Source organism: Labrus bergylta, chromosome 3, assembly GCF_963930695.1.
Source record: "Labrus bergylta chromosome 3, fLabBer1.1, whole genome shotgun sequence".
In the NCBI taxonomy this organism is placed as follows: domain Eukaryota; kingdom Metazoa; phylum Chordata; class Actinopteri; order Labriformes; family Labridae; genus Labrus; species Labrus bergylta.
Window position 1 is genome coordinate 26,934,758 of NC_089197.1, and position 26,277 is coordinate 26,961,034.

The window sequence follows — 26,277 nt, forward strand, 5'->3', positions numbered from 1 at the left end:
ATATTGTAAGCTTGTTGGCTTCAACTGCAAATGTTAGTGGTATATGTAGACAGACATACTGTAAAATATATTCCTTACATATATTTCCTATGTTGTAGAAATAATCCTCATCCGTGTTTCTTATATGGATATTATTATTGTTACTTCCAGCTCATGCTCACAGCTTCAGCATATAATTGGCCAAACTGAACAAAAGTGTTTTTGGTAATAAAGTCAACTTACTGTAAGGGAAACTGATGCGTGGTGTGACATCCTCCTCAGTGGCCGCCAGTGACTGCAGACAGCTGGCTAATAGCAGTGCAGCAGCTAGGAGACAGTGGACAGTAGCAGCTGATGTCCACATGGTTGCCTGATCCTCTCACACAGACATACACAAATGCACAATGTTTGTTTTAAGATTCCTTGGACTTCATTAAGCTCCTCTTGAATCTGCAGAGCTTTATTTTCTCACTCCCATCTTCCTGCAGGCGGAGGGGGAGTGAACGTGTCGTTGACTTGATTCTTGTACTCCCAGAGGTCCTTACACACGGTTAGCAGACTCTAAGCGCAGAGAAGAGGAATCCTTTTTGGATTAAGGGCTGCTTGTTGTCATCTCCTCATAGTGCTCTTCTAAGGCTCAGCACTAAGCTCCGACCAGCGGCCGTTTAAAGTCATTTTGGATCTGTGGAGAGAAGTGAGGATAGTTGTTTCTTAATGTTTGATCCAGAAATACAATGTTAAAAGAAATATGAAATACATGCTGTAATATCGGCGCCACATCTAACTTCTGACAATACAAAACTACAAAAGTGATGTCTGTGTTTGTGATAAGATGTGTATAGATTTACAGCAAACAATGAATCAAGAATTAAAGAGTTATAATGGGAAACAGCGCCCAAAAGTCACCCACCTCATCCCTCTGTCCTGTGACTTAAAGCTAGTAACACATGGCTTCAGCTCAAGCCTTAATGACAAAAACAAATATTTTTGCTTCTACTGTATACTCACACCACCAAAGATGAACGTCAACCAACACATCATTCAGACCTCCAGTCAGCTAAAACCAACACACAGATCATGTGGCAGCTTACAGGGTTCAACAAACATTTAAGTCTAAGTGAACGTCTAATTTACACTGCAGCCAACAAAGTTCGTCTGCAAGATAAAACACATGTTGGACTTTTTTTTTTTTAAATCCAAGTATTTAATTATGCTGTCATCAAAAATCTGTGAGAGATCTCCAAGAAGATAACATGGCAGCTAAGCTCTAATTTTGAGGCTATGAGGGGAAATACATGAAAGCCCAGTGACTCCCAAGACAGCTCTGTAATTTGTCTCAAAGAGGCAGAATGAACACATCTGCTCTCTGACTTTTATTGGCTTTGATATGAGGGTGCAGATAATGTGCCTGTTGTGTGGATGTATGTATTTTATTTAGAAAAAGGTCAAACTTTCCTGGAAATCACTTGGAAAAAAGTACAACCCCCACCTGCTTCGTTATACAGTAAGTTTTATAGCTCTATGATTAAAACTGGCCGGATTGTGTCTCAGCAGTTTGACGCATTTTTTGGTCACTCTGGTGCAGCAGAAAGAAGCTGTAACCACAACGCACAGACACTGACCTTTTAAACTAGTATGGTGAACTAGTTTGCAAACAACCGCCTATCCGGGAGATACAAAGCTGAAATAGCACATTCTATACACTGGTGTTATGTATATGACAAATGTGAGCTCTTTTTTGGGTCTCCACCACAAGGACACTGGATGCTAAACATGCCATCTTCACTAGAAAGTTGTTCACTTCGTGGTCTTCTGTCGGGTAGGCTCCTGGGCTTTCTCTGTAACAGTTGTGGTCAAAACCTTGACAATATTATAATGCCAGGATACAAAATAGCACAACGAATAACTTTTATATTGGGATTAAGTATTCCTTTTTCTGACGTATTAATAATGATTTGATTCAACGTTAATGTTAAAATTATTGATTAAATAAGACTTAAATGTTTGTCGAACCCTGTAAGCTGCCAGGTGTTTGTATATTTTAGAGTTGACAAAAGTGTGGGACCGACACATTCTTAACGCCACCAGCGTGACTAAAAAACACACAAGATACTTGAAACAGCTGCAAGTATCTATGGCAAGGCACTCAAAACCTAAGAACACAAACCGTTTCTAACACACTACTCATGACTCCTTGTTTTCTGACAGCTCTGCATGTCTTCCCCTCGAGCTGGGCTCCCACAAAGGCGGTGACGTTTAGAAAGTAAACACTGGGGAGCACATGGCGTCTCTGGCTGAGAGCTGGCGTCACTGCAACAACTCCCTGGAGACTTCGTTCAAATATTTACGATAGCTAATAAATCCAAAAACAGTACAGGACAAGCAAAGGGGGGTCATCTGGTTGCCCCTGGTCATCTGCAGAGACAATTCCCTGCTGTGTCGTACCATTTTAAACTTTTGATCAACTTGGACATACTTCAGAGTAAAGACTCAGGGTAAACAACTTTTACAACCCTGTCTCACTGCTCCTGCAAAGGCTAAACCTGGAATCCCTTGGGGTTTGACCAGGGGACCAATATGTATGTGTCACTCATCGCTTCGACACAAGCTTGCTTTGCTTCCTGCTGCTCCACTGAAAGTCAGCTGGATCACTAGAAGCTGAAACATCCATCTATGATCCTCTAACATCTCCCTCCTCCCCGGCTGGTCCCTCTCATGCCTGCTGGGACTGCGTCAACAACAAGCATGGCAGCCCAGCTTGAGTTGCACACCCCAGGTCTTCATGTTCCCAGGGAAAATCCTTATGTAACTGAAGCTCTTTAAACTTTAATGAAAAGAGAGAGAGGGATGCTGTTTGGAGGGTTTCCTAGCACTCTGATAAATTAGGAACCATTTTGTCTAATTGTGTCACCCAGCAGTGCAGAAATACACTCTTGCATTGACCTTTCTGTGCCTGGAAAAGTTGTTAATTAAAAAATCGCCTTGGAGGTCCCAGCGCGGCCACATGGTGTACAAAATAAGTTATGAATGGTCACCAGATAAGAGGTTATAATTAGTGTTCAAGACATTTAAGGGCTTACTGATTTGGTCCAAATTGCTATTAAGTTTTATACTTTTTCCTAAGCACTTCCAAATTGTATTTAAAATGATCTCAGATATGACCTTTAAAAACAGGAAACTGGTCCAGTAACGGGCACCAAATCAAGAATGCTTTGTAAAAGTGCAAAAATTAACAAAGCCTTTTACCCACAAGTACCCACATTCCTTGTTGCCTGTATTTGAACACTTCGCTCAGTTGCTTGTTCACAGAAATAAATAATGTGAAGCAATGAAAATGCATTGTGTGCTCACTAAGTGAGTGCCATAGTAAGAGGCCCCTGCAGCAGACTGGGAAACTTGGAGTATCAGGGGAATCTAAAATACAGGAATGACTCATGTGTGTTAACCCTAAAAATGTTCAGAAAACTGTGGCCAGCAACGTGAGGAGGACAAGATGGATGTTCAACACATTGAAGGCAAATCTGTTGTGACTAAGTAAGTTCATGAAGGGCAAGTAAACTGATGTAATGAGGCACTTGTCTTGTTTTCTTTACACATTTTCTTTCACTTGAATACTGTGTCACAAGTACATGGATTTTAGCTTAATTAATCATGTAGTGTCCTAATCCATACTGAAGAACAACGAAGCATGAGTCGTAAAAAGTATTAAAAATTAATAAGCATTTAATCACATTTGACAGCAAGTACTCAAGCAAGAAAGTTATCTTATTAGAAACAACGATTATTGGATTTATAGGATTAGAGCTCTATTCAGCTGTGGCTGCAACAGTACAGGCGACCCGCTAGGCTCCATGCTAAAAGACCCATCTGCTCATCTAGGAGAAGGTCTGCTGCTCCTTGTATGTCTGAAGGGTGAATCTGGTGCCATATTGCTTAAGGCTACAGATTCATTAACCTTTCGAACTATCCTAGAGGCTCCCTATTAATACCTGCATCTGCTGAAGGAGAGAAAGGATGTGACAGACTTATTGGGCCATACACTCGGCCAGGTCACGGCAAGTTCATTGTATGGGGAGCAGCATGAATGTTAACCATTTGGCTAGCTCTGTATAAAAGACTGGGCCCTATGCTCAGCAAACAGCTCCCGGTATTGTATCCCTGCAAAGTCACTTGTCTCTCATTTACTCTTTGGCATGGGCTGAGGCTCTTATGGAGATAATCAGCGGCCGGGCAGGACCCTGTGATGAAAGCTCCATCACAGAGCTCGACATGAGGCTAGATTAGGCCGCCATCCAATCCATTAACAGTATCATGAGTACATCTAAGTCCAAAGTGAAAGAGAGCTATAAGAGCATTTGCATTTAATTGGGTAGCTGCAATCAAATTTGAAACTTAAGTGGTTCAGTTTTTGCCAGGTTTAAGGGTGACTTTGAAACTCAGCAACTAAAACTACGCCACAAACTGTTCCAAACAAAGAGGCAGTAACAGCATTACATTTGTATAAAGTCTCTGTCTTGCAATACAGTCAAAATATTTTTTCAATGTCCACTTCAGTGCAGATTACTATTCAGGAAGATTTATGGCGCTATTATGTTGGGCAGAAAAGGTCTCAGTGGGTGACTGACAAGGCAGAGACTGCTTGCTGTTTCAGTCAATATAAATCTCACTTTAAAGAGTCTGCTTTGCTGAGCTGGCAGTGCATGATCACTTTAAAGTCAACAGAGGGGATGGGAGGAGGACGGTTAACTTACAGCTAGCTTAGCATTTGTGGCTAAACACAGTAACAATTCAAAAAGCTCTGAACTCTGAACAAAACTAGGTGTTTTATATGAAAGTTTACCAGTGAATAGCCAAAACAATCCTGGTAAGACTCAAAATGCCACTAAGCCAACTATGACAAAGCTAACAGCCCCCCTACTGCTTCATCCTCCATGCCAAGCTAGCTAGCATAGTCCCACACATCTTCACTGAACGCAACGAGAACTGGCGCTCAACTTGAACCGCCAACAGTCACTATAATGTACATTACATTCTGCTTTACTAAAAATGTACCTGAAAAATCTTCAACATATCATTAATTTGTCTCAGCCGTGCGGAAAAAGAGTCATTGAGGATAAAGATTAAGCATTCTGCCAACTCATGGCTGACGCTGTGCTCAAACCCTGCTGTTCTATAGCTTAACGTTTCTGATGCTTAATATTACTTTGACAGCATTTTGTGTTCAAAGTTTCATCAAATGAGGCATTTCTTTAAATTCATGGCAGGTAATCAACAACAAAAAGCTCAAAAACTTAGATTTCATAAACTAGCAAGTTTGTCCTGCTATATTGAGGCTGTTCACATCTAAACTGTACAGGTCAGACAGAAGTGGATGACAATAAAGTTAAGCTTATTCCAGTCTTTCCTCAAAATCTATCTTCTGACACGTTTAAGGCTTTGCTCTAAGAATAAATGGTAAAACGGTAAATGGGCTTGAGCCTGTACAGCACTTTTCTAGTCTTCTGACTACTCAAAGTGCTTTTACACCGCATGTCACACCTACACATTCACACCCATTCAAACACACTGATGAAAGAGGTTGCTATGTAGTGAGACCGTCAGAAGTAACTAACTAATAACGTTCATACGCATTTATGCGCCGCCGACAAAGCAATTCGGTGTTATGCGTCTTGCCCAAGGACACATTGGACATGTTACTGCAGGAGCTGGGGATCGAACCCACCAACCGTTCCGCTTGAGAGACACCCAACTCTACCATCGGAGCCACAGCTGTCCCAGTAAAAAACTTTGACATTCACACAGTCAACTTTCAGTCATTAAGCCAAAAAAAAAAATTTCTTTGTTGAAGCCCTGTGATTGACTGGCGAACAGTCGGGTGTACCCCACCTCTCTCCCAATGAGAGCTGGGATCAGTCCCCCACGATCCCAAAAGGAAAAAGTGGTATAGATAATGGATGGATGTCATTGTTGAATTCTGTCAGTGTTTACATAGCGGCTGTGCTTGAGAGCACAACTCATAAATGATGCTGGAGTTGTCTATAGATTGTCAGTATCTACATCATACATATACAAGAGTCTAACTGATAAGGATGCCATGTAATAGGACCACCATGCTAATATCTCATACATATCTCTGTATTGGTATACTAACACGGTTTAATATCTTACAGTTTATCTTTAAAAATAATTGAGTCAGATAGACTAACACACAAGTTAAAACAAAAACTGGTCGTCTTATGTAAAACTCTACTGCCTCAGTCAGGAGTAAAGTACGGATATTTCCAGACTGTCTATGGAGGTACACTGTACTTTGTGTGAACCCGGTGTAACACATTTCCACTCTTCTTACCCTCTCCTTCGTGGAGCCAAGAAGACAAAAAAGCAGACTCCTAAATAAATCACAACTGGGTTAAAAATAAACTCTAAATGTAAAATCTTGGGTGCACACACTGGTCATTGCTTTCTTAGGGACATACAGCAGATTATGGATAATATGTCTATCAGAGACAAATCTCTAGGATATCCTCTCACAGAGGCCTTCAAGTAGATTTTAATATGGACAACCTCGACATAACTCATAACAAGCTTAGAAAAACATCTTTCTCACAGGATAAGGTTTTGTTTGGGGGTCTTCAAGGAAATGCCTATAGAGCAGGAAATTAAATGCTGATTAAATGTAAATATTTTAAAGAAAACTTTTTAATATAAACAGAACTTAAGGAATCAATACAATGTTCTTTTTTTTTGGGGGGGGGGCATAGAGACAAGGGTATGAAACAGGCAGAGAAAGAGAGAGAACCATTTTCTTCTATTGTCTCTCCAACATCATATCTACCCTGCAGGTAATGGGATTTTCACTTGGTTCCAAAACGAACCTCTGTGTTATAACATTAAAGACGAGACTCTAACCTGGGTTAGAACAAAAAGAAACATCTTTAAGCACGCTCCAACTGTAGAGTCAAAGATATCAGACAGCCGCAAACTGAACGTTTTGGATCCTGATGCCTGGAGGCAGAATTCAAATGAAAGAGACACATTTGTACAATCCACATCTGAGGGTCACTTAAAATGCACTGATGTAAATTATTCCACTACATTTTCTCTATTCAAATGTGTCTGTGACGATACAAAGTGGTAATATAGAACAAGAAACTAAGTACTCTAAATGACTCAAATTTAAAGGTCATAAGATCATCAGTTTCCCATCTCAACAACTTGATCAATTCACTCGCTGTTAATTTGAATGTAAAAGAAGAAGGATATAAATCATAACCTTTTGTTTTATTTAATTAACCATCTACTAAATGCACTGAAAAAAAGATATGAGACATGAAAAAGGCTGAAAACAAATCCTATCTTACAACAGTGTGCATTATTTCCTGGACACAACATTATCGGTCATCCTGAGTTTGTTTTACGGGAACATGAAAGTCTCTGAGAATTGAAACCAACAGCCTTCCCTGAATTATTGATTCACATGTGTAATCCCGGAGTGATAATAGTAGGATACTGACATTTCCTGCATGTATTATTAATAATTCACAGAATCCTCTTTGTATTGATGACAGGCTGTAAAACATCCTGTTGTGGTAGGTCCCTGATGCATTCAAATACACAAAGATGATGACTTTCAAACAGCAAAATAACAGAAAAATGACGTGTAACAAACTGGTATCTCGCTCAAGAGACAGCTAACTTAATAGGAACTTAAAGGCAATTGAAATCATGAAACAGTCTCTTGCTATAACCCTGAATGACTCACTGTACTTATCAAACTAAAAAGCAGTGATGGCGTGTCCTACAGGGCTGCACAATACTCCAAGGAACTATTTCAGTAACACAATGTGCAGAATTAGATTCTCTGTGTTTGGATCCAGATAAGCATTAAAACATACAGTGACACTATAGCCCAGCACTCGCAAACTAGACTCTTTGGCTAAAGCCCCATTTACATGATCTAGAAAGAAACTAAGTGAAGCTTGGTTTCCCATAAGATGGAAACAGAACATTTTAACAGTAGCTATAAGCTAGTGCTGGTTTTATTAAATTTGACTTTAAACAAATGTACAGTATGTTTGGATAGAAATCTTAATATGAGGAAGACAACCTTGTTTAGGTGTGACACGACAAAATGTGAGTATATTTTTGATTAGATAATTGTAAAGTTCAAGGATGGGCATCAAATATGCTTAAATTAAGTTTGCATTAGCTCCAAGACCGATCTGTGCTGATTGCTTATGCATTGCTTTTGCCCTGCTTCCATGATCCATATGTGTGCAAGTCTCCAAGTCACAGGTATTTATTAAAACACATTGATGAACTGAAATCTATCACCTGTAATATATAGGTTAGAAACAGGATTCCTTTTTTACAGAAATCCATCTCAATATGGTAGACACACAACATAGTATTAAACAGCATGATGCCACACCACGTTAAGTGTGATCCTTTGCTTGAATAGGCTCTGAGGAATATTCAAAGTCTCTTCTTTTACATTTGTGCACACACTGCTCAGCGCTTCAATGCAGGAAGGAGCAATTATCATTTCAAACGAATGAATGAAGCAGAACTGGCAGAGGAGATAAGTGCTCAGAGGAGAGTTGGGGTCACCTTATTCCCTCTGATACAAAGTTGCTCTTAGCTGAAATTATTTGAGCATGACGGGGAACAGTGGGAGATCGCTTCCCGAAAAAACTTGCAAAGCGTCAATAATGAGCCGCGAGTGTCAGTCAGAATGCGGTTTGATAGCAGGCATAATTTACCACTTGTTCACAGCACTCTTAAAAAAACTATATGAAGGAAATGATTGTCCTGTTTTTGAAGTAAATGCTACAATCTCACTGGGAAACACATAACACTCAATTCCTTTTGTATTCTGTGTGCTTCTGGGTTTAAAAGCTCTCAACACTTTTAACCTGATGACCTATTTAGACTAAAGATGGGCGCTGACCAATCAGGAAATCATCATTTTGCTTCCAGTGGGAATATTAAAAAAAAGAGAGAAAGGAAGTTAGATTTCCACTTGCCGAGGGCCCCTTGCTGCAATTTAATGATTTTCTAAAAACTTAAGCAGTGAGAGAAAATGTATTGTCCTGCCTTTGGTCTCCTTATGACGAGACAACTCAAAAGATGTATAGGACAAACTGTAAGCATCAAGGCTGCAAATGGCAACAACACAGGACAACATCTCATTCATCTCTTGGGCTGATGATGATGTCAGTCAAGTCTGTGAACAAACTCTGTAGCGTGACAAAGGAGACTCAAAGATTTACAGTCATGTAATCACACAATAGAGGTCTTTGTGAGGTCTCCAGCACACTGTGTAAGCATCACAGTTCATCTGCTAATTACACCATCAAATCCACAGACTTGGCTGTCCATAGTGGACCATTCATCTCATGACTTAAACATGAAACAGGGGGGCACGATTAATCCCTGCAGTTAAACCGATGTGAGGACTCATTTCTTTACTCGATTTGACAGGCAGAGCAATAGGATTTAAGAGCATATCAGATGACGATATTCTGGCTTTGGCCCCTGCTTTACCTTGTCAGACTCACAGTGCAATCACTGCACAGGGTTCAGGTACCAACGTCAATGATGGTAATGACAAGCCTTGACCACAAAAACGTTCATATTACTCATCACTCAAGTAGAAACATGACACAGTGTGCCTGAGTCGTCTGTCTGGTTCGCCACCTCCACACTGTCGGTTGTTGACTCTCAGCAAACAAGTTGACTTCAAAAAAGGAAGAACACTTCTGCCTTGTTTACTGTCAGGTGCTCCGTCTTTGTCTCTGCAAGTTGCCGCCAATAAAGGAAGTTATAAGTCAACAGCGTGCTCACACCTGGCAAAGACCTGCTGATAATAGCTGATATATGAGACGGATAAGGAATGTTATTGTTATTCATTTTTACAGTAATAATTTGGAGATAATTTAAAATGATTTAAAAATAATTAGATAACAGTTGATTTACAATTCAAATGTGACGAAAGGGAATGTACCAAAAAACATGTGTTCGTATGTGGCTGATTTGTATGCTTCACATCAAACAAACAAAAGAGAAAGCCAAGTGTTTCTGATCCCTAAACCATCAGATCATAGCATGACAGTCATACAGCACATGATGCTACATTTAGGATGAAACTATAAAAAAAAACAAATGTTTAGCAAACAACAAACTGGTGTAGATGCCAACGCGAACCTTTTTACACTAAATACAAAAAAATGTTTATATTTTAGAGTAATGCTTAAATTAATTATATATAACATTTAAGACCAACAACTGTTAAAGAAAAATCAGACTGCTCTCCCAACGTCAGAAAAAACAAACTAGAAAACCCTTCCCTCTCTCTTGCTCCCTTATCATTTGAATTCAGTATGTAATATTCATCAGGTTTCTTTACTAAAGAATGATTTTTGCTGGAAGCTCTTTATCACGTCACATAAAATAATGATACTAACCAAGTTGAAAAGGAGAACCTGAAGTCACATATATCAGCTGTACACTATGAGATAATAGTTTACTAATGTGTTTCTCCTGCATTAAACAGCTTCATATATCTTTTGAAGATATACAGGGCATCTTCTCTACTACTGTAAGTGCAAGATACTGTTTTCTTCCTGGTACCTGCTGCGGAATAAGAGTTCTTGGTTGTAATGTAATGTGTTTCTATTTTGTATATTCCCATGTAAATACCAAATCTTAAGACTGCTTTGGGGAAGATTTTATGAACTTCATCTTATATTTCGCCCTCTGAAATATAAGATGAAGTAATCAGAAGCTTCACACAAAACATTCCAGGCACACAGAAAATCTGCATTCCTTTCAAGTCACAGTTTATCTTTTACTCTTCATTTCTTTCAAAACAAGAGAAAAAAAATTGAGAAGACATTAATTTCTCTCTGGAGAGGAAAAAGTTACATCATGTGTTTTCCACCCAAAGGCAGCCTTTTAGTGAAGACCTCACCCAACTGGACACAGAAACGTTTTTTCTAGCCATCTTGAAACACTTCTCAGATGGGACAATAAGATGGTGTGAGCCTGCTTTTGCACTACTACGTTTAATAAAAGGAGAAACTATGAATTGGAAATGCTATGTGAGGTGTTAGAAACGTATATGTAAACACAGAAGAGACCAAATTTTAAGAATAATGATACCCTTAGTCTATAAAAATTGTTGCCTAAAATGCATTTTGCAAAAAGCAAACATCTATAAGTCTACTGGCACGGGTGTAAAACTGTGGTTGAAAAGTGATACATAAATATAAACAGTGATGGCCAATCTGATGGGTGGTACACATGTTGAACACATGTTTGACTAAAACAGATTTCTGAGTAGAAGTAATACCAGAGTGGATAAGGATGAAGCAACAAGCTAGAAAAGTGAGGTTCATGCACGGTCCCCAGAGGGATATCACCTGCATTCAGAACCCTCCATCTAAACCCCCTTCAGGGCCTGACCAGCCTGTATACAGGACCTGCAGGTCATGCATATGTATATGAATAGCCCTGCAAACCAGCAGACAAAGCTCAAAACAGACTCAGCAAATGTGGCTGGAGCCGGGTTTCAGTGAATGCAAATGCAAACCATTAAACCTTATCGCCTATGTGTAAAGCCAGGTGTGACTTTTCACAGTTTAGGTTGCAGTAACGCTTCGAGAATTCTTGCAGATTCCTGAAACTGTCTCTTCTCCAGTGCCAAATGTTCTCCCTGCAGGACAACCTGAGAGAAAACAAAACGTGCATGGGATTTTTTTACACACTGCAACAACAAGACCTTTCTGAACTGATCTGCACTAACTCAACTCAGCTGATGAAAAGGCGGCGTGCCTGGCTTCATGCCTGCCCCGTCATCCTGGGTGCATTCTGGCTGCAGCCCATGAAATGACTGTTTTCCCACATCTCAGCCAGTATGAGAGGCTGCAGCACTGGGGACCTTGAACACGCAAGTTCCCATCAGCCAGTACTGACTGCTCTCTGTCCCTCTGGTCTCTGCTGTGGGGACATCGCTGTAACCTTCTGGGGGATAAAAGCAGAAGAGTGAATCCTCTCCCCACTTTCCACTTCGCTTCTAAATCTTTACCACAACCTCTCCACATGCTGACCATTCCTCTAAAGTTGTTACAGTGGGTGGAGGGCTGGGTGGAGTCTGTGTTTGTTTTGAGAGTTTGATTGTGTGGGTGGGGGTCTGCATGTGTGTGTTTCAGAAAAGGAGAGGGAGAAGGAGTTTAAATACTTTACGAGTGCTTCAAAAGAAGAGATTTCTGCAGCTTTGTTTACAGTGAGAGACTACTAATACTATAATATTATTATCGAAGTTACTGATACAGTATCACACACACAAACAAAAACCAGAGGAGCAGGGGCCCTGAGGTAGAAAAGACTGTTCCACTGGTCATTTACAGTCAGATCCCAACCAAGCATATCAGCACCATCTAAACACTGAACTCACACGCATCACAGCCTCCAGATTTGATCCATCAGTTCAGGGTGAAAAACAAAGTTCACAACCACTCATGGTTTGTGCCTCCTTGTTGGAGAGCAATAAAAGGGATGCTTCATCAAGAATCAAAATGGTGTTTGTTTTACAGAAATGCAGACTGATAATAGAGGGATGTCAACACTTTCTTCAACAGGGAGATACGAGGAGATGCATGTTTGGGAGAGAGAGAGAGAGAAACAGGAAACCAGCAATGTGTCATTAAAAAAAGTGTAAGATCAACACAATCAATTCCAACAGGCTTTTTCGTTTAAATAATTAAAAATGTAGGACAGCCAGTGCCACAAGAGTGTTTGTTGTTTTTTGAGCTACATGTGAATGGCAGCTGTTCACCCATATGGGAAGGTAGAAAGCAGAGGGGCCAGTCCATGTCTCCTTCAACTAAACAGCCTGCAGTAGCCTAGCCTTTATAGGCCTACTGTTTTCCTAAGTTTGGATGCAGATAACCTATAAAACGTATTAGCCTATTTGGGGAGTTTGCTCGAGTCATGGGGGAAGAAGGCTGTGTGTGCATCACACCACTTCAGTGTTGTTCAGTGTTGAAGCAAATGTAATCAGAAACAGCTTTAATAGCCAAGTATTTGTACATATAAGATTTATTCATAATTACCTCACAGAGGAGTAGAATAAGAGCTACAAAATACACAGCAATGTCCACAGACGCTCTGCATGAAAATACTTTAACTCTGTTTAATGTCGACCATAGACAAGTATAACATTACAAATATCAGAAATTCGCTTTGAAGACGTTTTTAAATCCCCCCGTCTAAACGAATAAAGGGATACTGGACTTAAATATTTGGGTCAAATTTCTCCCTGAAGGTGTTTAACCTGAAAACGTAAGACCACCGAGCAAACATTAAAACGACCTTACCGTACAGGAGCCGCAGTGAAAAAAGAAAGAAAGAATCTCCGTCTCTGCTCAGGTCTTCACGTTTGTTTGTCTTCCCAGAGAAACGTATCGACAAATTGACTGAAACACCTTGTACATCCCCAGTGTGCGTTTCAGTATGTGCATAAAGAGTCCGTTAGTGTGTCCGTGCAGTGGAGTCCATCCTCTGTGTACAAGAAGACGAGCCTCCTCTACTACACACACACTCACACACACACTCATAGACACACACGCACACACACAGGGCTGGTCGCTTCAAGCTCCTAAACTTTAGCTCCGCCCACAGCACGAGCTGCCGACTGTAGGAGGAGTCAATGACACACATGTGCCAATCATTTCCTCAAGAAGTCACTCTTCAATATTTACAGTCTATGCTCTTCACTAAGACGCAGGGAAATGTCTTCTCAGCCTCCGTCCACTCGATTCTACTTATTCCCTTTCTTTGCAAAAGCTTGAATTGATCGCCTTACGACTGAATGCAGACATTTAATTTTCACATAACCCCAAAAAGATAAGATAAGATAAGATAAGATAAGATAAAACTTTATTGATCCCCAGAGGGGAAATTCGGGCGTTGCAGCAGCACAGACAAGTAAGCTCGAAATACACATTAAACAGAATAGATAAGATAAATAAAAATATAAATAAGGGGTATATACAAGAACAAAATGAATGATGAAGTTAACTATGCAGGGAATTGAGAACTGAGACAGTATTTGCAGAGAATGACAAGATAAAGTGACAAAAGGCTGCATACAAAAACCTCTGAAGTGTTACAATTTCTTACTATAAATTAGATACTGTATTGTAAAGAAGTGCAGGCTTTTCAAACAAAGATTTATAGGACATTTATCGGACTTGTGGGAAAACACAGCGTGAATGTGAACATTCATATTCTGTATATTGGATGTAGGCCTATTTGATTGTTATGGAGTGGTCTCCCACTAAATGTTTAATAACTTCTGAAATACCAGACAGAGAAGGTTATGTGTCCTGAAGAAGGAGTAGGCTATTCATGGCCAAAGAAAATGCAGGAAATCAGTTTCCCTTGCAAACCAATATTCTGTATACATTTTTAATAAGATGTCAAGAGTATAAGAAGATGATTGATTCAGTTACAATATTTTTAAATTATATTCTGAAATATATTGAATGTGTCATGGTGCAGAGCAGATGAGAAGCCTAACAGTGTCACATCTCTTCTACCTTATCAATATCTTTTTTTTTTTTTGACTGATTTCTTCACTGAAATAACATTTTGCTGCCGTGTTGTTTCAGCTATCAGTGTTAGGCCTACTCTCTTTCTCACCTCAAGACCCTGCAACCTTCAAACAATGAATGACAACTGAAAGCATCCACCACAAAACGAATTACAGGGGATTATGTGCAAAGGCAAAGACCTGAACACAACCAGACTCAGCCTTGTAATCTCTTTTTTTGGCAACAGAAAAGGGGAAAGAAGATTGTTGTATTAAACCTTTAGTTCTTCTTTTAAAACGTAAAACAAAAGACACATTCTGCTCAACTCAGGGCATCAAATCACGTTTCCTGTGCAAAACAAGACACAACTCTTTACACCTGCAGTGGAGGAGATAACATGAATAATAAGTCTCCGGTCACTCTGCTTTCAGTGACATGCGGCGATGTGAGAACTTGTCAGAAATTACGAGTGTTAACACTGAGAAAAAGTGACAACAGTAGCCACGCCATGCTGCAGGCTGCATCCTGACAGAGGCCTGACACTCTTGGAAACGTTTTCACTCTCTGACTGGTTTTGCGTGACTGTGCCACCGATGACGGAAAGGCCAACACACACATCCCTCACACATATAATCAGGAAAAATCAGTGGAAACTTTTTCTATTTTGCTTTGTGGCATTGTCTATTTCTTTGACCATTTGCAGGTATCTGTGCATTATATGTTCACAGTGGCTCTCCATCATCTACCAGCCCTCAGTAATCCTTCAAATTCAATCAAGGATCATTTCTGATTTAGATTAAAATCAACAAATGATGCTAAAGTCAGGCTAGGAGCAGGTGTAGGAAGAAACCAGCAGTATGAACTCTTTTAAAAGTGTTGAGAATGATTTTTATTACTTTTCTGCTAGCTCCGAAGTGATGTACCCTGTGTTAGTATTGGAAGGCATTTAGCTAAATGACCCCCTAAGATGTAATCGATTTCACACTAAACAAATTGTTTAAAAAAATTGTCGGAGCCAATTTTTCCCTAACTCCTCAAAAAAGTGAAAAAAAAAACATATTTGCCACACAGTCATCAGATGCTGAAGATTCAAAAACTAGAAGTGGATTATATCTGCAGCAATTTGTGAAACACTTTCATGAGAATTACGAGGCCTGTAGTGGTGATCAGCCCAGTGTTTGATGATTTGAGAATTTGCACTTGAATAAATCATATCTGAGTTGGGGTAAAAAAAAGTTATTGATTAAAAGGCAGTATTTGAAGTATTTGAGGTTGCATTTCACAAACGCTCAGTTGCTGACCCAATCATCCTTGCTGCTGCACTCAGATAATAACCCTTTGTCATGGGACGTGAACGCACCGTGAAGCATTCAGCAGCCATTCATATTAAGGTCACACCACCCGTCAAGCTTTTATTGGGGTTAAGTATATGACAGACTCTTTCAGTAATGCACAACACCAGATTTGGTGACTTGCTTAAATGTTCAGGGATTTAATCCCCCCAACAAGCTCTAAGCTCACAGCCGAGCAGGGCCTTGATAAACAAATGATCTCTAAATGTATTCGTGTCTCCTTATAAAGTGTGTTACAATTATTGTTACCCCTAACAGAAAACAAAATGAGAACTTGCAAAAGTGTGAAGTAAAGATTAAAAAACACATACACCTCTAGCCATTCTAGCTTGTGTGGTTTCAGGCTGGAAATCCCTATTAGTTTGCAATCCCCCCTCCTTGTCCTCCCTGACATAGCTCAACAGCTTTTAAATGAAAAATCCTTCCAGACATTTATGATCCCTAGGGGATACTTTGGAATATTAGTGATTCTACATGTTCAATCCTGTCCCTTTACATTAAAAATAAGATCTAAAAACAGATATCAGCGGAATCTGAATTTGAGGGACAAGACTTTTGGTATCTGAAGTCTTTCTTCTGTTTGTAGTCTCCTATTGCATTTCAGGGTACTTCAGTTCTATGCAAGAACACTGTCTGTGGAGAGTAAAAGAGGCAGAACGAATTGGCCACAATGCAATCCCAGAATTCATCTTTTCGATTGTAGAAATCTTTGCTCTGTTAAACTCTGTTGCTATTCAGACTATGAACAAGACCAGCACACAGAACAGGAAGCTTTCAGGACCGACAGTACCTGATTGGTGCAGCGACTGAGTCAAAAGTACCTGCAAAAACAAGTGTTACTCCTATCAGCTGAACAAAGATTAGGCTCAATTTACAAGAATATTAAATATAAAGATTTGGTTTTATGCCTTCAATGGCTTCAATAAAAAATACTTTTATAGATATCTAGCCTATTTGTTTTGAGATAACATGCGATGAGTTGCCTCTGTTTAAGGGTGTGATGACCAGAGCTGTTGACATGTAACAAGGTCAAACTCTGAGGGCTCCACGCCTGCAGGCTGTGATGATGTCAGAGCAGCCCGGTGCAGTGTCTTGCAGCAGACCCAAAGGCGCTCTGACTCATCCCCGTGTCCTCACCTTGTCCGCTCCGACAGTCTCTGAAATGTCCCCACATCTTCCTCACTCTCTCTCTCTCTCTCTCTCTCTCTCTCTCTCTCTTCACACAGGAGACTGTCTCTCTTCATTCACGCTGATGATTCATGACTATTCAAGTGATGCAGCACCCCGTTTTGAAGGTGTCCCATTTTCCTTCGCTATAAATTGTCTTCAAGTCGACAAGTTGGTCATATTTCATGGATAAGTATGACTTGCTGTTTTGATAAATTTAAATCAAACTGCTAGTGCTGTTGACTGTGACCATTTGTTTATTGGTAACTGACGTAAACAAATGTTTCTTGAAGATAAGAACTATAAGAAATATAGTTCCAAATAACTACGTCCAACGTCCGGTTGAGTGAACGCTGGCGCGTCTAGCTGCCGCTGTTTTCCGGTTCCTCTGACTGTTTTTTAATGTTTTTTACTGATCTACGGACTTTTTGCATTTGTTGTATTCTTACCTGGACATACTTCCAAAAGATCAGATTACGCGGTGAGTTAATTTGGACTAGTAGCCTATTAGCTTACATGCGTGTAGGGCTCCCACTCCTCACCTGGGCTGCTTCTGCTGCCGGAGCCCTTATCTAGTCAACCATGTTTGTTTGGTCCTTGATCTTCAACCCAACAGCAGCGGTAATCCGTTACACCGCCGCTGAGCTCCTGCAACTATGCTTCCACCTGTCCGATCCTCCACCAGCTTTGCATCTCTACCTGGACATCGCTCGTCATGCCCATCGGAAATATATCCACCGAGGTTCCCGACGGGGCTTTCAAATTGACGACTCCACACCAATACAAACCATCTGGTCCTCATCTCGTCAACCCCGAAGAAACTCCTGCCGGAAGGTTAACCACACTGTCCTAGCCAGCCTAGCCAGGTCGGCTAACGTCAGGGTCAAACACGACCACAAAGAAGTCAACTTCGGATTATTCAACACCCGCTCTCTTACCAGCAAAGGTCCTCTCCTCCAGGAGCTCCTGGTTGACCGTAAGATTGAATTTTTGTGTTTAACTCTGAAACGTGGCAACAACATAATGACTTTTCACAGCTGAATGAATGTACCCCTCCTGGGTTTGTTTACATGTGTCAACCCTGTGCCTCTGGCAGAGGTGGAGGTCTCACGAAGAATTGGAAAGTGTTGCCTGTTTCTGCCCCTATTCAGTTGTCATTTGAATCTATTGCCTTACAACTGAATGGGCCTACACCTACCATAGTGGCCACTGTCTATCGTCCACCAAAGCCCAATACTGATTTCTTGAATTAATTTGCTTCCTTTTTAACTCATCTCTGCTCACTCTCCCCTAACATAAAATTGCTGGGAGATTTTAATATACATATGGATAATATTAACAATGCCTTGACTAAGGACTTTACATCCTGCCTTGACAGCTTTGGATGGCAGCAACATATTGATTTTTCTACTCACTCCAAAGTACATATCTTGGACTTAATTTGCTGCTCTGGCGTCACTCCTCTTGACTGCACCGGACTTCTTATTCACAGAGAAATGTACAATAACCACATTCTCCACTACAAGGACAGTCTCTCTACAGCAAAATCAACTCATTACGCAGGTATCATCAGCTCAGGTGAAGAGAATACAAGGACACTGTTTTCCCCGTCGTCAACAACATAATACGACCACCGGACTCTCTTGCTTCTCATCTGTATTCCGATCTGATAGTTATAAGTCCATTATCAAAGTGTCACTTGCTGTTGGCTCTTAAGACATAGTCTGGGTTTAGCCTGGGCTCACAAGGTCTTAGAGGACCATCATTAAGACCACCAATGTCCCTACAAAGTTACATGAGAATCTAATCGTCTTTAATATTTAAAAACATTTTTTTTTAGAAATGTGTGTCCTTTGGAACACATGTCATAACCCAGTCAGGTTTTATCATAACCAATATATGCTGTCTAATTTCAGTCAGGTTCTAAGTGCTGACCAACAGATTGACCATGGCAGCTCTATAGGGCGTCTCATGGGATCTGGTTAATCTGGACAATACAGAGTCCTCACTTAACATTCAAACTTCTTCACTGATTTGTTTCAAATTAATTTTCAAGCCTTTAGTAGTTAAAACAAAATGTAATTCATCAACTCTGAGCCAAATACATTCAAATCTTAACAAATGAAATCATGTCTGCATGGATACATAACAGAGACTGAAAATTGAATAATTTGGTGTTGTATACAACCTCTATAAGAACAGCGACTGATCTCACGTCAAAATTGTTTGCAGTAACAGAAAGAATGACCAAACAGCATCAGTGCGACCCCAGCAGACAGCAGCTCATGTATCAAAGGCTGTTCTCACATTACCGCTCCTGAAAATTCCTGGAGAATTTCAGGCAGACTGCCCCTGAAATTGGTTGTTCACACATGCACTTTCATTCCTGACATGTTCAATGATCCGATGGGATTTTTAGGCTTTTTTTTGGTCCCACTACACAATTAAAGCTTAGAGGTTTACAAGCCAACCCGTACATACAGCTAGTCTTTATTTAAGCTTCAGATACAGCTGTGGGTTCTTTGCCATGTTGTCATCCAATTTTCATCCGATGTCTGTTAGTTTTATTAAGGGTTGTCTAAAAGGTGATAAAGAGTATAAAATGTCAAAAATATATTTTTTAAAAATGGAAGAGAATCAGAACATACTTGATCTAGCTGATCTGTTTGGATTCCTCTTCAGCTCCCCTAACAAATAAGAACCAATAACTGCTGTCTGACACCTTCTGTGCTCGCACAGGGGGGAAGAGCTGACATGTAGCATTGATTCAAATTCTATAGGATAAGATGAGATTAATGCACATTAATATGAGCTAGTTTCCCCCTGTGAGCTTGAGATAAATAACATAGGCGACAGCTGGAGCAGTTAAAATGAAGACGTCAGTGTGTGTGTGTGTGTTTGCTCTGTACATAGATTTTCTTTGTCTGGCTCTTTCTTCCTGGTTTTTCAGGCTGGGAGGCTGTGGATGCTGCAGGAGGAGGGCAGAGGTGAAGGTCCTGCACAGCTGCACAGCGGGAGGGGGGAGGGCTGTTGAAGAAAGCCTCAAGGCACTTTGAATAAATGAATGAGTATCTGAATTTTTATGAAATTCTCTTCATAACTTTATTAGCTCGGATATCAATACAGAGCAGCATAATAGAGCAGCATTGTTAAATGTGACAAGTTCCCTTTGTTTTTCTGATGTCTAATGACATGTTGGTCCATTAAAAAATGTTGGTGAAGAAATCAAATGAAATTCATTTGCAGTTTGGTCAACAATGCAAGTTTGACACATATACACACATTTTAAGTGATCAGACATTTTTTAGTTGTGAATAATCGTCATTCATTGCTTTGTGGAAAGCTTGTTTAAATTTCAGTTTGAGCATTTTGGCTGTCACCATGTTTTGTTTTGTTGAGAAAAAAGTGCCCAGTTCGGACTTGACGGTGTTAACCCAACAGGTCAGGTCCAAAAATGACAATGAGACGAAACTTGATGTGATGCTTTTACATCTTTGCATTTTATTTAAGTAGAAGAATGCAGTCCCTCCCTGTCCTACTCACACTGGATCAGAGAGATGAAGACCTGTTTGAATCTAAAGAAAGCATGGTTTTACTACCCAGGGGAAAGGAGTGCAATTATTAAGTGTGACACCTCTTCTAGACATTAAGAAAAATAAACATTATGTTTTACTTACATTAATGTATTATTATTTTTTAAATGTTCATTCATTTCATTGTAGTTACTGTTTTATTAATCTAATTTATTTGTTTGCTAGAAAGAGCGGCCGGGAAGTTTGGTAAGGGACAGATTCCTCAATGCAACTCAGCTTACTATTTCATTTCCTATTTAGAACTATTGTTTATGTATTGTTGTCTTCAATGTTTACTTTACCCTTTTATTATTCAGAATATGTCTTCTGTGATCAAATATAGATGTTTGTTTTTGGTGTCTGGCTTTGTTGTATTTTTCGATGTTTTTTTAAAATAGTGTTGTTGTTAAGAAGGGGAAGAAGAGGAAAAAAGTATTTCTCTGTACAGTTGTTTTTTTAATGTCTACCATCGATAAGAAAAAAGACCTTTAAAGAAAATGACTAAGCTAAAATGACACCTAGCAGACAGCAAGCATTGCTGTGACACAAAGCAAGCCTTACGCCTTCATATAGTTTAAAGAGATGACTTAAATAACAACTCAAACCTGGTACATTTGTCCTGGATGGGACAAAGTAGCAGAAGTGTATTCTGCAACAGGCTGTACATAGTTTGTGTGCTTTAAGTGGATTAGTGTTACATGGGGTTCAATGGAAATTAATCAGTTTCCATTTACAGAGCTACAGTTTTTGGCACCTCCAAGTTGTCTTTGTTTTTCAAGTTACATCTGGTTAAAAAAGGGGGGGGGGGGGTCAACATGAATATTTTCCTTTGCTCTCAAACTACTGCTCTGTTTATACTCCGTTAAATGTGTGTAAGTGCTATTTTTTTAAGATCTAAATTGTGTTTTTGCAGGAATACCGCCCTGTACTCATTTTCTTTCAATTAATTTGACTAATTACACTAAACTCATTTAGACATTGGACAAATGGGGACATTTATCTTTTCCTTAGGGCGGTAGTGGACAGCTGAATCCTTTAATGTTTTCAGCATGGAAGAAGCAGAGCAGCCAACATGGGTCTGGTTTTTCCCCACATGGTTAAATGTTTAATTCTTAGGAATACTTTGTGGTGTCTCTGTTCCGAGCGGATGGAAAACAAATCAAACACTCTGAATCTTTGATTAAAAGAGGGGAACAACAGCTGACGGTGCTCATATACTAGCTTGTTTATAGACCAAAGAGCACTCACACATGCACACACAAACACACCCATTGCACAGTGCAACAAAGCCATGACTAGTGCTCAAGAAGGTAACAGATACTTGAGGACTTCTCTAGGCTGCATTCAGGGTCCAAATCAGTAACACAGTAGGCAGAGTTGATGAAATATTGATCGAATTGACCTTCATACTTCTAGTTTTTCACTTTTCTGCCTTAAGTGAGTTCAAATATTTATATTTCCCTCAGATAAATTGTTTGATGTCAGTACAGATAATGAGGGTAAGACTTAAAATCGACAGTTTAGGCAGCATTTTAGCACATCTTATGTACAAACAGCACAAGTTCTGCAACCTCAACTTCACTTCACAGGAAACTCTCATGTCATTAATTTAAAAAAAGGAGTGGAAAATAAACACAATGAGAGGATGATCTAATGACAGACAAAATGCTTCAGGGAGAATATTAACATTCCGATTTTCTGCCTGCTTCATAAATAGCAGCGGATTAGAGCAACATTATCTCCTTGTCTTCATTTTAAAGGTTTTTGTGGGCAGTGGGTTGTAACAGGGTTTAAGCAATCAATAAACAATCTCAATGTGACCACAAACTAACCCCTCATAATGCCATAACAGCCAATGGGAACTGCACTGCACTTCCTCATTGCCTTACTTCCACATTGTTTTGCTGTTGGACCAGCATCCTAATTACTTTCCATTTATTCCTACAGAGAGCATTTCAGAGCTAAACAGCCTGGAGGAAGAGCTGTTTCATGTGCTAAACATTGATTTAAAAAAAACCACCAACATATTTGCACACGCTGTTCCGTTAGCGAGGGCAGATCATTTGAACAAGGCCAGCTGATTTCTAAAATATCTTTGGGTTTCTTCCTTTTCTATGTGGTTAAAGCTGCAATTATTGATAATAATGAGCCAGCTGAAAAGCATAGCAAAGCTCATTTGTTTCTTAGTTAATTGAAGAATGAAATGCCAATTATCTAGCGCGCAAAATGCACCATCTTCTCAGTGATCTGGAGGCATTTGATTGATGTGTATGCTTACTAATGCATTAATTTTAGGCTTTACTTTGAAATGGAAAAACAGTGAATCATGTCTGGCCTTTTCTCAGCTCTATGTTATATAGAAAGGCAAAAAAACATCTGGATGAATTAGTCATGAGAGTGTCCACATGTGAGGTAGACCAACCATTATTAAATATTAACATTTCAACACACTGGATGTAAAAGGTTAGCTTGCAGTGCATCACTGTACTAAATGCAATTTGGTCATCCTCGGTCCAGAGAGGAAAATGCACCAGTGACTTCATTCTTTGCTTCCATTATCATTAATGTGTCATTTAGCAGCCAAAAGCTGAGGCAATAATAGAATTACTTTTCCTATTAGACTCAATGTCATTGAGCTACACAGTGAAAGAGCCCAGTGTACATAATGGAGCAGGAGAAGAGAGACAGAGAGAGAGAGGGGGAGAGAGAGAGAGAGAGAGAGAGCGCATTGCAAGTGTCCAAATGTCACAGGCGAACAAGTTCACAACATGCGCACACCCTGTTTTCTCAGTGATTCAACAGAAACAGTCTATATGTACATAATGAGACTGTCAGCGCTTTATTGCATCCAATGTATCATCCTCGCCCAGCTGGCAGCAATCAGAACTGAACCATCACAAAAATGCAGAAGCAGCTTTGCTTTACATTCGAGTGATTCAGCTGCTCTCAGAAAAAGGTGACTGACACATGAGGAAACCAAATCAAACAGAACTCCTTGGGCATATTAACGCTTCCAAATCTCATCTGCATGCTTACAAGCAGATTTTTTTTACAGCTCACTCACACCCACGTGCGTCCAATCACAGTTTCCAGCACCTTGCTAGGACACAGATGTACAATAAGCCAAGACCCTGATTGAATACAATTTATTGCCATGGCACCCAGCACTCAAATGACCGGTATCTGTAGTATCTGAGCAACCACACACCACTTCCTTACTCCAAGCACAAACTCAGCTGCAAGCCTCTCCTCCTACTCCTCCTCCTCCCAGGCTGCAGAGGATGCCAGCTTTGCCTCCCGGTGTTTGTCCAGGACTCTCTGCAGGAAAAAAGCCCTGTCCTTTCATCCTTTTGTCTTATCGTGCACCACAATTGCCTGCTGTCATTAGAGAGAAAAAGGAGGGACTCACCGCGTGCTTTTCTCCCCCCACGGCAGAAGACAGTAAGGAGCCAGGTGGAGCAAGCAGAAGCTGCAGTGGCGGGCGGAGGAATCCCCCTGGTAGTGTATGTGTAAGGGTGTGTGAGAGGGAGCGTGGAAGTGTGTGTGTGTTTGTGTGTGTAAGTGAATGTGTATGTGTGTGTGTGTGTGTGTGTGTGCAGGGAGTCAGAGCTGATCCAGCAGATGCAGGCGGGAGCTACCAATCGAATGAGGATAGAGAGAGAGAGAGAGAGAGAGAGAGAGAGAGAGAGAGAGAGGAGTGTGTGAGAGACAGCAGAGGAGGGGTCTGATAGCATTACATCATGGGCTAGTGAACGGCAGGTTTGCAGGGGGGTGGGCTAGATGGGCTGGGGGACGGTGTGTGTGTGTATTTATGTGTGTCCTTGTGTTTGTGTTTGCATCCCCATCACTGTTCTCCCTCTGCAGCAGACAACAGGATGATTAAAGACTGTGTACATGCTGCATACAGTGCAGTGTCGTCATGCAGACTGCACCTGTGTGCCGGTGTGTATCTGCAATGCTTGTGTATATTCAACAGCTATAATCAAATGGGTATTATAATCACACCACCTTTCATAGATACTGTACCAAAACCTCCTCGTTACTATAAATAAGAGTTTCATGTCAAGAAACATCCAGATGGTGATTTGCTTCCTCCTTTCACCTTTATTGATGTTGCACAGGCTAACAGTGTGCTGCTGATGTGCATTTTATAAAAAAGGGAGAAAAAAATTCAGTCCCGCCCATTCCCACCGCAGGACACACACTCAGAGCTACGACTAATGGCTCCCTTGTCAGTTTTAAAAAAGCTCTGATGGACACTCAGTTAGGAAGTCACTGACATTTCAGGTGAGTGATTCCAAACACTTCCTGCTGCCTCTGACATTTAGCACATCTCTAAGTGGAGGAGCAAAAACACACCTATTTCTACCTCGTGCAATAGAAATCACCTGTCTCTGTGCAGCCTGCCATCCCTAAAAAAAAACAAAAAACAAGGACGTAAGGAGATGAAGAGGCAGTGAGAAGGAAACAAGGTCGTTCATAAGAAAACAATGACAGCTCAGGGTCATCGCTGCACCTCTGCTCTGTCTGTACCAATCTGGCACCAGACAGGCAGAAAACGAGATAGGAGGGATGCTAGTGGCAGAAACATGCAGATAAGAACGGCTGTTTCCCAGCGCTCTTCATTAATTTTCATGAGTTACGTTTGTGTTTAGCCCTGCAGGCTTTGTATGACGTATCATGTGTTTTAATGCTGCATTCTAATTTAGGACGCTTTATATCCACATCATGTCACTTTTTGCTTTTAAAAAGACCCTGTTAGCTTGTGGTTAAGATGCAGGAAGTTGTGTACATGACATCACTGCAGTTTGAATCGTAAAGTCCTGATATCTTCACTGCAGGGCAATTCCAACATAGACATAAAATTAAAGTTACTGTGTGCAGCTAAAAGCCACTGAGGCTGACAATTTTGAAGTAGGTAACGTTGTTTCCCCCCACGATGACTGAGCAAAAGAAGAAGCCGCTTGGAATAAAACTTAGAACAATACTTTAACTTACCTGTAAAATGTTATTCTATGACCTCCACCATTTTATCTGTGAGCAAACGCGTTAAAAACTTCAAGTTCGGAAAAACTTCCACACACAAGTTCATGAATGCCAGATAAAAAAATATTTTTGAAGACTTGTTAACAACGCGCCATTTCGTTGACACCATCTCATTAACGCTGGTTACACATAAAAAGGTCACAAGCTTTTCCACCTAAAGTACATTAGGGCTGACAGCTGTGTGACGTAGCTGCTCCATCAGGGCTGGTTGGTGGGAGCTGTAGCTTGTGAGCTAATCATTAACTTAGCAGGAGGATAGCTGAATCAGCCCCAGAAGCTTCCAGAGCTTCTATCATTTAGTCTGTTTACTTTTCCACTATCATTGGTACAGTTTTCGTTTTTAAGGCGTTAAGAAACACAGCTTATCTAAAAAACAATCCTGATAACTGTTGGTTGGAAATCTCTTTAGCACAGCTTGGTCATTAATGAGACAGTTGGTTCACAAAGTTTGATGAAATGATACACTTTTTGTTTCATAACGGTCAGCAGACTCTTTGTGGGACAATATGTACTCCTATTTATTGAAAAGAAGGGATCAAATAACTGGTACTGCAGCTAATAAGC

General features: G+C 40.3%; 1 protein-coding gene across 2 annotated transcripts in view; it reads right to left on the reverse strand.

Annotated features, from left to right (window-relative positions):
- Positions 1-24,313, reverse strand: part of LOC109989959 (semaphorin-4B) — a 54,633-nt gene extending 30,320 nt beyond the window's left edge. The window contains exons 1-2 of one of the 2 annotated variants that reach the window (XM_020641915.3): positions 24,077-24,313; positions 223-661 (exon numbers count right to left, since the gene is read on the reverse strand). In XM_020641915.3, coding sequence (XP_020497571.1) covers positions 223-343 — 121 coding nt within the window. In that variant the 5' untranslated portion in view covers positions 344-661; positions 24,077-24,313. Of the gene's footprint in view, positions 1-222; positions 662-13,358; positions 13,586-24,076 lie in introns of those variants that run through there. The other variant, XM_020641995.3, reaches the window with a different exon arrangement.
- Positions 24,314-26,277: the final 1,964 nt, after the last annotated feature.